Source organism: Mercenaria mercenaria, chromosome 2, assembly GCF_021730395.1.
Source record: "Mercenaria mercenaria strain notata chromosome 2, MADL_Memer_1, whole genome shotgun sequence".
Lineage (NCBI taxonomy): Eukaryota > Metazoa > Mollusca > Bivalvia > Venerida > Veneridae > Mercenaria > Mercenaria mercenaria.
Window position 1 is genome coordinate 15,873,448 of NC_069362.1, and position 14,165 is coordinate 15,887,612.

General features: G+C 35.7%; 1 protein-coding gene across 2 annotated transcripts in view; it reads right to left on the reverse strand.

Moving 5' to 3' along the window:
* LOC123563304 (protein sidekick-1-like) overlaps nt 1-14,165 on the reverse strand; it is an 89,970-nt gene that overhangs the window by 49,555 nt on the left and 26,250 nt on the right. The window contains exons 4-10 of one of the 2 annotated variants that reach the window (XM_053530799.1): nt 11,439-11,672; nt 10,110-10,302; nt 6,458-6,662; nt 4,174-4,492; nt 1,944-2,237; nt 1,489-1,638; nt 465-632 (exon numbers count right to left, since the gene is read on the reverse strand). In XM_053530799.1, the coding sequence (XP_053386774.1) occupies nt 465-632; nt 1,489-1,638; nt 1,944-2,237; nt 4,174-4,492; nt 6,458-6,662; nt 10,110-10,302; nt 11,439-11,672 (1,563 nt within the window). Of the gene's footprint in view, nt 1-464; nt 651-1,488; nt 1,639-1,943; nt 2,238-4,173; nt 4,493-6,457; nt 6,663-10,109; nt 10,303-11,438; nt 11,673-14,165 lie in introns of both variants that reach the window. The other variant, XM_053530794.1, reaches the window with a different exon arrangement.

The following is a 14,165-nucleotide window of genomic DNA, read 5'->3' on the forward strand; positions in this document are numbered from 1 at the left end:
ATCAAGTAAATACAGATATATAGCATTTAAATATTATTTTATGGTATGTTTGGTATGTTTACATTTGACATGACGGAATGGTACCTACTATCTAAAAACATGAGCGTTGGTCTAGTGGGAAACGGTGTCCGCCCCTCAACCCAGGGGTCGGAAGTTCGAGCCCTAATGGGGCACGACCATGACTTCTCATATGACACCAGTACTGGTTTTTCCAGGAAGCGGACTCGAGACTGGTTCTAATAAGCTTGAAGCTTTCATCACAATCGAGCTAAAACAAATTAGAATAAACTAAACACCACTCAGACTGTAAATGAACCGAAGAATATTTAAATAATCTAAACCTAATGAAGAAAAATATTCGAACGCCATATTTCGATAGTCTTAACCGTTTTTGCCAAATCATATTACATCTGAAAAAAGAAATATTCAGACAAAAGATATTAATCAGTCTGATAAATACTTACGTTGCCGTGGCATCTCCAGCGCAGGATCAGGTTTTGGGTCACTGGGAAGTCCCTCGCCTATTTCATTAGAAGCAAACACTCTGAACTGGTAATGTTGGGCAGGCCGGAGACCAGTCACAGTAGCTTCCCGAGCTGAATGCTGTATTCCAACATCAGATGTTACCCAACCTAGATGATTGTCATTTTCTACAATCAGTAAAATTTTTAATGATCTTCACAAACCAGGTACATAAAGCGGAACTTAAAATTAAACTTAAATTAAAGTGTTATGTTATGTTTTTGCAGTATTGAATAAAAGTCAAATATTGATTCCAATCTTAAATACGGTTCTCTATTCTTACATTAAAATTTCAGCTTAAAAGTTAAAACAAAACAGTTAAATACGTATCAAGTCTAGAAGCATATTCATTTGCATGACTACTAAATCAAAGAAAAGTTGAGCATCGTCCCTCCGTATTACTAAATGTCACATTTATAATTAATAAAATATGTTAGAAGATCTTTGGAAGCACATAATGCAATCCAACAAAATAATAGCATATTCAGTTTGATTGAGTCTGTTCATGAGAGGTAATAAAATATGCAAAGAGAAATAGTGGAAAACCACAGGTCGCCTAACACGACAAAATGAAAGTGTTGCAGGCTCGGTTTGATTGAGCCTGTTCATGGACGGTAGTGAAAATGCAAGCTACTGTCAACGCCCTCTAGCACCCCTCACGCTCCGCACCCCCCCTCCCCCACCCCACCTGGCACCGACTTAAGACTTCATGTTTTGCATATCCAGAAACTCTCTGTAGATTATTGATATACATGATTGCTTTGTGGAACGGAATGTATGAGTCTTTACTGTTTTGTTTCATCCATATTTCTCCCCCCTTTAACAACAAAAAAATTAATGCAATTTTCGCTTTCCAATTCATAAACGAAAAAGCACATACACATATTTCAATAAAAACTGTTCAGCATTTAATTATTAAATAAGACATTTAAACTGTTATATCCACAAAAATGCATGAATGCAAACCTCCATTTCCCGGCAGGACCTCCTGATACTGTACATTAAACTTGGTTATGGGGGTGTTGCCGTCATAGCCTGGGATCCATTTCACAATTACACCTCTTACATCATTAGGATGCAGTGAAACTGATGTGATAACTGGCGCCTGAGGAAGCTCTGAAGGCATTACCACAAAGAAAAAAAGAGAACATAAGGAATTCATTACTTTAGTGGGACAAGCAACGGATTTTTACTGAATACCGAGATTCAATATTTCAACTTGACAATCAAACTCTCTAAACATTGTCAGTGATCCTAATATTCCAGAATCTGTAAGAGAGACTGATGGCAGTAGAATTCTATAATAGCTCTATAATTGATTAATTGACACAGTTAAAACTTTGCTCGATGTTTCAATGCGTCTGTTTAAAGATTTCTTATCAGAAAAACAACACATGGAACAACAACATAAAAAGCCATACCAATTACAGTGAGTGACACAGTTTTTGTGTGATTTCCTACTCTAGATGTCACATGACATGTATAATATCCGATGTCAATATAATTGACATCTCTGATGGTCAAGGTACCGTCAGCTGCGACAGAGCGTCTAGGATCACGGAGAATGTCTACATTTGCATCCGTGTGCAGCGCACGGTGCGTCCACTTCCAAGTCACCTGGATACTTGGGTCGTGAGAAACACCACAAGAAAATGTTACCGTTGAGCCTTTAATAACTTTCTGATCTTGAGGTGGTTTCACGATCTCTGTCGGCGCTGTAAACATCATTTATACGTGGATAAATAACCAATTATGAAACACATTACAGTTATTTATATTAACACCATATCTAATTTTGGGATAAAGTTGCAATAAAAAAACAATTATATCGACTTTAAATATTGTACTTTTTATCAACTGTTTGTAGCATGTTTTGATGCATGTGATGCACTTTCTAGTGAAAGCAAGCTATCTCGTCTCAGCATTTAACAGTTGATTTTTTTGCCCTTTGAAATGGCATTAATGTTAGAGATATAAGTATTTGATGTCTTTATATTGTATGTTCGTATCTTTTGTAATTTTCCTAAATAAGATAATGATTAGCTTTTCATCATTTTTTTCTAATATTAGAAAACAAGTCACAAATCATGGGTCAATGTCATAGTGCAAACATATTTGATCTCAGTTTATAAATAAAATAGAATAAAGAAACTAATACTTGTATTAGACTCGGTTTGGTCAAGTCTGTTCATTAAAATACTAAAATGTGCAACACATCTCATGTCCACCAACGCCGACTTAGGCGGAGCTCTCTTACACATACTCATTGGATGGACTGCACAATCCCATACACTTTAGTTTTAGAATGTCCTTACATATTTTATCTATTATAATTCAAGACATAAGTTCTTATCAAAAGTTCAATGTTGCTGAGGATGAACTACTATCAACAAAATTTTGAATAACAATTTGGTCAATTCATACTTACAGTTTTTAAAATTAACTTTGAACTTCCTCTAATATTTGATTTATGTTTATCAAATTAATTCTACCAGAGACCAGACATGAGAAATTCTACTACAACATTTAACTTTTGAAAATTTAGAATAATTGTTTGGGAGGCTCAAAGAAATTTCTTTCGAAACTACTATGAAAATATATATATATTACACAAATTGCAATAAAATTAAGTAAAAAAATTAACAAAAAAAAAAAAAGAAAATACAAATAAAAAAATGAAATTGCAAGTTCATCATTAAATCGCAAACAAGACAAATCAAGGGCTTAAAATATGTATACACATATAAGAGGATTCGTATACACATATAAGGGGACTCGTATATACATATAAGGGGACTCGTATATACATATGAGGGGATTCGTATACACATATCAGGGGACTCGTATATACATATAAGTGGACTCGTATTAACATATAAGGGGACTCATATACACATATAAAGGGACTTGTATATACATATGAGGGGACTCATATCTAAAGTATCCACAGAATGTTGTGCTTGATGTTTGTTGTCAAACTTCCACTGTATCAGTTTTGAAGATTTCAGACGTAATCGCTGATTTTCAAATTCATATGTTATTCCATTTGCTTTCTAAACAGTAAAAATCATTTTAAGTGTCTATAAAATTTATACCCCAGTTGTAAGTTGTTCTTGATAATAAATTTTGTAGTCTGTTTGGGAAAACAATGTAAAATATATTTCATTTCAATATCAAAATTTATATAAAACTCTTCATTCATTCTGCAGTTTAAAGCACCAGTATTTTATTTAAAAAATTGGCGGCCATGGCAACTTGAACAGTTGCATAACTTCATCACTAGAAAACAAAATAAAAAGGTGTTGTTTAAGTAAATATATCATAGAGGATAACAATTATATACTTGGGCATTGTTGCAATGTCATTGAGTCATGAGAAATAAAATATGAAACATTCAGACCTGAACAACACGACAAAGCATCCTCTGCAAACAACTACGTGCACATCAAAGGGTATACTGAATGTTTCCATTCAATGAAATATTAACAATTGTAAAATTCAATAACTGGACACATTTAATATAACTTGTAATCTCACCAAATAAGATCATAATAGCAACCTCCTATCTGAACTAACAGAGGTATCAAGATGCCAGTATTAACAATAATGTCGACTGATTTCCACCAAAGTCATAGAATACAAGTTACTTACATGCGCAGGTCTTCTTGTCAGCTTTAAGGTTTCCATATGTACATTCACAGAACGCCTGACCGGTAACATCAGTGTAACACTTGTCTTGACATCCGTAATTGTTGCCATAACATTTGTTTATCATGCAGTTTTCGCTTTCTTCGGAAACAGTTATGATTCCCATTGGACGACGGTCCATATTTTCACGAAGCCTTACGATATCCGTGCCATCATATTTACTGATACGTACGACTGCACGATGCATCCAGTCAGTCAAGAACAGGTAGTCATTGTAAACAGCTAGAGCAAAGGGGTGCATTGATTCAAATGTGGCAATTATCTAAAAAAGCAAAAACATGTTGTAAGATACTATCTGGTTCAAAGTAATGTGTGCAAGTATAAATGATAGATTTTGCAATCATTACCACCCAATGCGCAGGTGCCCTCGGGACGGATATTTCTATCCGATTCGTAAACACATGACAGATATTATTAGTAACATCTTTTGGTTAAATAAGAGGGACGGTCGGAAAATATCCAGACTTTTCATACTCATGTCTTTTCACATGCAGCTACCAACACATATTACATATGAGCAAAAACTAAATTTTATCGCTTATAAATCGATGAGTTTATTTTCAATGAAATTTCTGTTTACACGAAGTATTGAACATTTAAACAAAGTAGGTGCTATGGTTATTATAAACTCCCAGCTGGAGGAACACAGATCTGTAATAAAATTCCCACTTTTACAGGGTGAAAAGCCTTTCCACATTTTTCAAAGGCTGCTAAAACATTTTTTCTAAAGCCTGCATATTTTCCGTTCAACTTCTTGTAGCTGGGTTTTACAATTTAGACAGAGCAGGATAAGCTTAAGGGACAAGCCCAGGTCATGGAGGCAGTGACCCCTACAATGGTCGCGAATGTTGAGGTTTTTGTCAAAAAAAGATCGCATAGTGACATTGCAGGAAGTGGCCAAACAATATAGAGTCGGTAAAGCGTCGGCACATAAGATTTTAAACGCAAAATTAAGTATAAGCATGGTAAGTGCTTGGCGGTTCAAAACAGCTGGCAGACGACCAAAAGGCATCCAGGGTGAGCATAGCAAAAGAACATTTGGGGCGTTTTAACCGTAATGAAGTTTTTGAACTGTTTTGTCACTGGGGATGCAATTTGGGTTTATTATGCTGAAGCTGAAATAAAACCTGAGTCAAAGCAATGGAAACCAAGGTTATGCTGGTTGCTTTGTAGGATTCACATTGGATAATACTAGCTTTTTTTATGCCAGAAGGTCAAACTGTAAGCTATATACTATTCAGAAGTAATTTTGATAAAAAAAAACCTTAAAGAAAAACTGAAAAAAGTTGCTAGCCCAGAAATATGTCATTCTTTTGCAAGGCAATGCCTCCCCCCTCCCCATCATGCTGCCTCATCTGCGGTAGAATTTATCAACTTTTTCAGGTGGGAACTGTTGTCCCCCATCTATACAGCCCAGATATTGCCCCCTGCGACCTTTATTTGTTTCCAGAACTGAAAAATAGCTATTTGGAAACAAATATGAGACCAGGACGGCTTTGATCTCATGTAAATCGGTACTTCTGTAGTAGGTATGCTTCATGGTTTACAGAAGGAATACAAAAGCTCACACGAAGATGGTAAAAAAAAATAAAGAAGTAGATGGAGAATACTTTGATAGAGAATAATATGAGCCGCGCCATGAGAAAACCAACATAGTGGCTTTGCGACCAGCATGGATCCAGACCAGGCTACGCATCCGCGCAGTCTGGTCAGGATCCATGTTGTTCGCTTTCAAAGCCTATTGTAATTAGAGAAACTGTTAGCGAACAGCATGGATCCTGACCAGACTGCGCGGATACGCAGGCTGGTTTGGATCCATCCTGGTCGCAATGCCACTATGTTGGTTTTCTTATGACACGGCTCAATTTTGATTTTTTTAAAAAACTTATTGAACGGTTTTTGAGAAAGAGCAAGGAATCCGTATATTTTCCGACCGCATCTCGTACTGTACTTATGTGATTTTCTTTCATTTATTTGTCATTTATTTCAATAAAATTAACATAAGAGGACACATCTTTGTTTTCAATATGTCACTTCAATATGAATTTGATTTGTACATTTAAAACTACTTTTTCGCAGTGAATGACAGTATTTGGTGAAGTTATTAAAAGAAGTCCCAACTGGAGGACAGAGTGAAAAATATTTTTGTTTGTAGATTTTTTCTAGGCATTTTGAAATTAGTTTAGGGTATTTAAGTTTGAGGAATAATGCAGAATTTTGAACGCACAAATCTGTTTGACCCATCCATGTCACATCTCTCAATCTTGTGAAGCTCGGCGTCATACCAGAAAAACTTCTTTGCTTTATGATCAATTGTGAGACCATGTGGTGTAATAATATCCTTTAAAATAATATCCTCCACACCATCACCTCTCAGGTTCGATCGTTGAATACTTGGTCTCTCATCGTTGTTGTTAGTCCAGTAAATTAATCTAGAAAAGGATACCCAATTAATTAAATCAAACGCTGTATTCGATTATCTCTATATTGTGTAAAAGGTAAGTCGATCCAATACAAAAAGATGTAATACATACAACTAAACCTGTAATTTTGGTAGCCTCTTTTAGTCGACACTTAGCCATCAGTGTGTGGGTAAAAAAATACAATCTATTTTATTTCTATGTCTTGTTGCATTTTCTGAAATATTACTATTAATTTAAAAACTTTTGTCTTATGCATTTTGTCATACTTATGCTAATTATGCTACTACTAAAACTATGGGATTTATTTATTTATTTGGGTTTTACGGCACACCAACACAGTATAGGTTATATGGCGCCAAACAGGACTACAAATTTTGGTTTCACATCTCATTTACATCGAAATAAAAACATTAGGTATGGAATCAAACTTTGCATACCTGCTGGAATCACAGAGTTACAGCAAAACCAAGTGTTAAGACCCTATTAGTCCCTCTTACGATCATGCAAGGGTAAGGCAGTGGTTCCAACGTTTTTCATACACAGATCGTCCCGAACCCGATGGGGCAAAACTATGGAATACTGGTTATTATGTTACAGGGCTTTGATGTTCATGAATCTATAATATTTAGCAAAGTATACTTCTCACTTGCCAAGAACAGAATATCATATTACATACATTGCATATTATGTTGTTAAGAGGGACATGACAATTTTATATATATTACCTGAGATTCTCATCTTTATTGAACGATTTTTGTTGAGTTTTACCTAATGCATATTGCTGTGAAAATATTTGAAATTGGACTCTGAGAAAATTTACAAGGTTTTGCAAATAAATGTATAGAGAAACTTAGTGCAGCCCCGGCGGCTATATCTTTAAAACTAGTGTTAACCTAAAGGAATTTGATGAAGGATCACCAAAAAAAACAAAATTTTAAATTTGAATTAGTTTTTTTTTTTTTGGAACCAGGCTAGTTGTTTCATAGAAGAAGAATCTCGGAGTTTCCCGTATAACTTTGCTTGACAAATGGCCCTGCCTCTCCAATCTTGGTGGTCAGATCATGTTTTAAGGAAACAGAATGATGCGAATGAATTAGAAAGAGGTCCACCTAAGGGGCACTCCTATGAAATTAGTTTGTAATCGCTGACTTAGAAGAAAATTTTCAAAGTTTTCAAAATAGCCTTTCAGAGAGAATTACCCCAATTATCCTGGTGGTCCTGTTTTCAGAGAAATCAGAACACCTTAAAAGAGCATTAGGACCACCTTTTGAATATTACTGTGAAATAATTTTGAAACCTAGCTAGCAGTTTAAGAGGAGATGATTTTTGAAGTTTTCCGGGTAGCCATATAAGGTAAAATAGCCATGATCACTGGCGGTCATATTTAAACGAAACAAAATAATTTGAAGGAATTTGGAAGATAGTAGCTGTGAAATTACTTTAAAGTCGGTCCAGTGATATCGGAGAACAGGACTTTCATAGTTTTTCTAGTGACTGACATAGAAGTCAGAATTCTGCACAAATGACAATGAAAATGTTTGAAGAAATCTGAAAAAGGACTACCTGAAAATACTTCTGTGAAGTTATGTTGATATTGGCTTCGTATTCTAGGAGGAGATACTCTGTAAAGATACCGTGGAGAACAGACGGACGGCGGACATCTAATGATCCTAGAAGCTCACCATGTGCTCAAATTAGCAAAACGTATATTATTAATATACCAGATTTACATAGCGCCCTTTTCATGATAAACACATTCAAAGGCGCTTTATATGTAGCAAACGCAGCCATACAGGGCGCATAATTCATCCTCTACTTGTACAGACACAGAGCGGTCTGACCAGAGGGACAGAGTGAGATAAAGCCCCCAGCACAGACAGAGAGAACTTTTTTTAGATACAGACATGTCCGGCTTAGACAGTCTGGTTCTTTAACGTGCCCGGCGTATAGCACCGATACAAGCGAAGCTGTCTTTCCTGGGAAGAACCAGTATAGGCTTCTAGTTAGGTGGGAGACACTCAAGAGTATCTCAGAAATTTCCAGTGCCTGGACCGGGATTCGAACTCCGGACCTATGGATTGACAGTCAAGTGTGTTACCACTAGACCATCGGCCCACCTATAGTATATCCATGTTCAAACTGAATTGTGAACCTTTTGATTTCAAATAATTAAAAATAAACATATCAATACCATAACAATCTTCCTTATCAAGGACTATCACAAGTGCACTAGAAGTTAATCTAAATCTTATTGCCCCCCCCCCCCCCCCCCCCCCCCTTAGATTGTGTGGGAGTAACACTTCTTATTACAGAGATTTTATTGGCAATTCAATGTCGTATCTAATGTTTAACATTTCAATATTGCAGATTCTTAAAATGAAATATTTTAAAGAACCGTCATTCACATTTCAAGAAGAGTTTATATTTCATAACATTTTTAACGTAGATATTGCAAATATAGGTTTTAGTATTTTTATGAAAGTCTGCAAGTAATCCCATTTAGTAAGACATTATTTCAAAACGATGAGTATTTCTTTTACTTCAGTTTAATTTCTAGCATTACATCTGTATTTTGATAGCTACCGGGATATTTCAAAAATCGGGACTAGAAGGCAAGTTTTAAAACTGCATCTAATTTGGTAGACGGATAGCTCAGTGGTTTGCACACTGGCCTTCCAATCATGAGGTCGGCGGTTCGATCCCCGGCAGCTACTCGGGAATTTTCAGAAACACTTTTCAGTGTTTCCCACCCAACTAGAGGTGTACTGGTCAGGAACCCAGGCAATCCTTGCGTGTATCAGTGCTATACACTGGTCACGTTAAAGAACCAGGCTGTCTATTCGCAACGAGCTAGGCTAAGTTAGCCGGACAGGCCTGTATCTGATTTCTGATCTCTCTGTCGTGGGGGCTTTGTCTCACTCTGTCCCTCTGGTCAGATCGCTCTGTGTCTGTACTAGTAGAGGATGAATTATGCGCCCTGTGTGGCTGCATTTGAACTATGTAAAGCGTTTTTGAACGTGAAATTGATCATGAAAAGGGCGCTATATAAATCTGGTATAATAATAATAATAATAATAATTTCTGAGTTTACTAATTTTCTATCTACCTTGTATTGCATCACTCCAAAGACAAAGTATGTTTAATAAATTTATTCTTATAGTAAAAAAAAAATATATCTTTGTTTTGAAACAAATAAAAAAAATAGTGATAAACCTAACCGGTATTGAGCGATAAGAGAACACAAATAAGAGCAAATGATTAGATGTTAAAGTTTCGAACTTATCCGTTACTTAACCAAATCGGATTAACCACCTATAAGACTTTTAAGACAATTTATTTCTCATTAAATGTATTTCAAAACTTCTATCAAAGAAATACATTCAGAACCATAGAAACATAATCAACTTCGATTAATATTTCTCAGGAAATCTTCACATTTAAATGCCTTCAACTTACTTTAAGCAACTGTCCACAGCTATTGATCTCGGGTGATCTTTTCTCGACATTTGAACTAGAACTTCCGGTCCGCGTGTCTTTTCACTTAACGCATTGTGAACGTTAATTTTGCTGATACAGGAGCAGGGATAACTTGTCCAGTAGATGTCGCCATTCATTTTTTCAAATGCTAAATCTTCTACCGGTCCTACACCTATAGTTATTGTTAGTAAAAAGAAAGAAAGTACTAAAAAGATGGTTTAAAATATATATGCCCTTTAGCAAAGATGTTATATCACAACTGAGTGTTAATTTTAAATGTTAATTTTGATATTACCCTCATATTTACCTTAAAGGCGACAAAACGGAAAACCTGTAACAATTTACTAAATATTTTTCCACTAAAAAGGTCACTATGACCTTAACCTTTGCACACCCTCCAAAATGCATAAAAGGTAATATAAAACACTAACTTTAAATTGAATTACAAACCTTAAAATCTACACCACCCTAAAACCAGGAATTGCAAATTAAACTTACAAAGTTACTCTATACATTTCTGACAGTCGTATGCAACCACAGGATGTAATAGAGCATTTATAACTTCAATAAATATAAACTCTTAAAGGACACCCTTTCAGAATATAGAATGAAACCAAGCTGAGTAAAATTTTACGACCGCTATTGAATGAAATCCATAATCCAAAAGGACCAGAAAATGATATAACAACACTTAATCCAAGTACGGAAAGGCTCTTTACGACCGTCACAGTGCACTTAAAAGTTACTATTGTGACAATTTAAACTCCGGCTACTTTGAAAACGGCAGATGCTAAAATCTTAAATGATGTTCAAACTGTACATGGTGTAATACATTACTTTTGTACTGGAAATAACAGCATCTCTGTCGAGAAAATAAATCAAGGCATAAGAAGTTTCTAACTAACTGATCATTTAATTTCAGTAAAAATATTAAGTTTATATTCAGTGAAAGTGAGGTAATGCTATATTGCAAGATAAGATCCCAAGTTTGGCAGCTGCAGGAACTGTTTTCAGTCTCAAAGTCATTTTGAACTCGTGCCTTGATATACTGATCTCCAAAACGATAGAAATTATTTACTGACAACAGATAATCTAGGTTTGACGGTTACAAGCCCAGTCGTTATGCTAGGCAAAATGATTTGCCGATGAACCGAACAACATAAGCAAAGCAATTTTATCCTACGTACATGTATAGTATGAAGGCTTAACATTTGTCCCCCCTTACTTTCATACTTTATGATAACTGATTTTGGAATTTTGATATAAAACGTTTTGTGAAAGATTAAAGGAACAAGTAAGCAAGTATACCTTCAACAACAGCTCGGATATTTGTTCCATCAAATGATACGGCCTGAATATCCCATCTCAGTATGTCACTGTAGAAAATAACCTCATTCTCATAATCAAACGACAGGCCTATCACATGGCGAAGGAAAGTGATATTCCTTAACGTGTACATTGGAGGACTCTTGTCATTTTCATCATCCAGGTCGAAACTCTCCAAACTTGTAGTCCTGGAGAACACGAGGAAGTTTGCCTCATCTGAAATATAGAAATAATACTTTAGATCATATGCATTACTTTTATAAATATCGTCTTTGAATTAAGCTCCTTCGTAATTGTTTATAACTGTTTCCGTAGAAAATCATAACTGTTTTCAGTTCGATTGTTGAAATATTAACGCTTATATAATTTATATTTAAGAAATAATTTATAGCAAAAGAGTGATTTAACACTATTTATGCACGATGGGTGGTTATACGTCGGGCGCAATAATTTCACGAGGGTGCAGCCCGAGTGAAATTATTTGTACGATGTATAACCACCCGAGTGTATAAATAGTGTTAAAACACGGTTGTGCTATAAATTATTTCGATTCTAATATGCACTTAATCTAAAACACTAGATAAAATATAGAAGCGCTCTTTCTTGGTCGCAACAAAAACTTTGACGTCACCGCACGTTAACGTTACGTCATTTTAGCGTAAGAGTGTTTTAACAGGGACAAGCATATTAGAATACTTTAGTACTCAATTTACAATTATTATGTTGACACCTTAAATGTTAGTATTTTGCAGATAAAGCCTTAATTATGGACACATCCTGGTGTCAGTGGAGAAATGTGTAGTATCTCCAACGCATGACTTACTATTTGTGAGATATGGCTAACTAATTCCTAGGTAGCACGTAGTTAAGTATAGGTAGGAGTTAGGATGTCGTATACTGATGTTATCTACGTAATAGTTAGTAAATCGCATGTATGACGCAGGTGTTACTCTATGTGAGTCATATGTAGGAGTTAGTAATTCGTACAAAGGACTTATTACAAATCTCTACATGGCAAAAGGTAATGAACTTTACTCGCAAATCCTGCAAATGAACAAAAATGATTAACATGCTACCTGGTGGTTGAAATGCCTCTATTTTCCAGTTTACGGTCAACACACTGGCCATAGCTTTCGCAGAAGCGGTGGTTCCAACGCCGCAGCGGTGGAGGATTCGTCGCAGAAGCGGTGGAGAAATATGGCCGACTGACTACATTTATGCTGTCATCGGTACTTTTGCTAATGTCCTATTCACGTTTGACTGAAAACAATCAGTGAGACAGGAGCACATATGTGTACTCTTCCAACCAGAAACACTTGTTCAGTGCAATTCTTTGTCATTAATGTAAACACTTCTGTACAGTTTGACGACGGACTGCCGTTTTTGTAGAATTCCCATTAAAAATGGTAAAATCTTGTACAAAACGACCCCTGAGCACGTTTGCAGCAAATCGTAAGTACGGCCCTATCAAGCAAAAACTATTTCTTCGTAATAGGTGAATTTTCATTACAGGCATATGAAAAATCGACCAAAAATGATTCCAACGCAGTGTGCGGTGGGTAAAATTGCAACGCATTACGGTGGATCTTGTTTCTTTAATGTTCGTTATGGACTTTTAACTTAAGTAAACAGCATTTTCCTGGGATTTTAACTGGGCTAGGTCCATGAAATCACTTTGACATCAGACAGCAATAGAAACTTAATGTTTAGTAATAACATAATGTTGATTTGCACTTCCGTTCTGTTGGATGCACCCACGAAAAGCTTTATTTTAAACCATAATTATTTTACTAAATCAACTGCCAAATAATAACGCCATGTTCTTTCGTACTAAATACACCTCAATTATGATTATTGATATTAAAGTATGAAAGTTTTCTTCATTTTCCTTTTCCCTTATTATATACAAAATATCAACTGACAATATCGATTGTTTGATGAAATGCTTACCACATGCGACTTTTATATCGTAGAACAGATCAACTTATCTAATATACAAATCGACTGCTGTCCTTTTTTTGTTTTGGCGACATAATATCGAAGTCGGGTTCGCATTGGGGTGTGGGGTGGTGGTGGTGGTGGGGGGGGGGGGGATGAGGGGGATATTTTCCAACATACTGCACATGATGCAACCATTTGTCATTTTTATAGGCTTTTTAATCATGTTTTAGCATATTTAAATATGTTCCCAGCTGTAATTTCTCTTCAGTTGTTATAATAAGAATAACTGAAATGAGTTGATTTCTTGTCGTCCTCTTGGCAATAGAACAAGGAGTTAAAGGTCTCTTAATATGTTTGATTGGCGCTGTGACAGTTTTCACAGGAGAATGAAACTTTTGTCTTTCATTTATTGTAACATTTCTTTCTGCTTGTCTGTTGTTAGTTGTTTGTACTCTGTTTCTCCGTTTATCTTTCAATGTTAAACTTAGCCTTAGAATCATCAAGATAAACTTTACTGAACATAAGGCCATGAATGTGGCGTATGGCGTTAACAGGCTTTTCCTTTGATTTGACCTGGTGACCTAGTTTTTGACCCCACATGACAGCGTTTCGAACTTGACCTAGAGATTATTGAGATAAAAATTTCATGCACAGTGTGCCTAATCACGTGATCGCGCTACGTCATATTGAGCTCGAAAGTGAAAGTAGAAAGTAAAACAAAAATTGAAAATCAGGGCGTAAGTTTTTTAATCTATATATTGTGTTTAT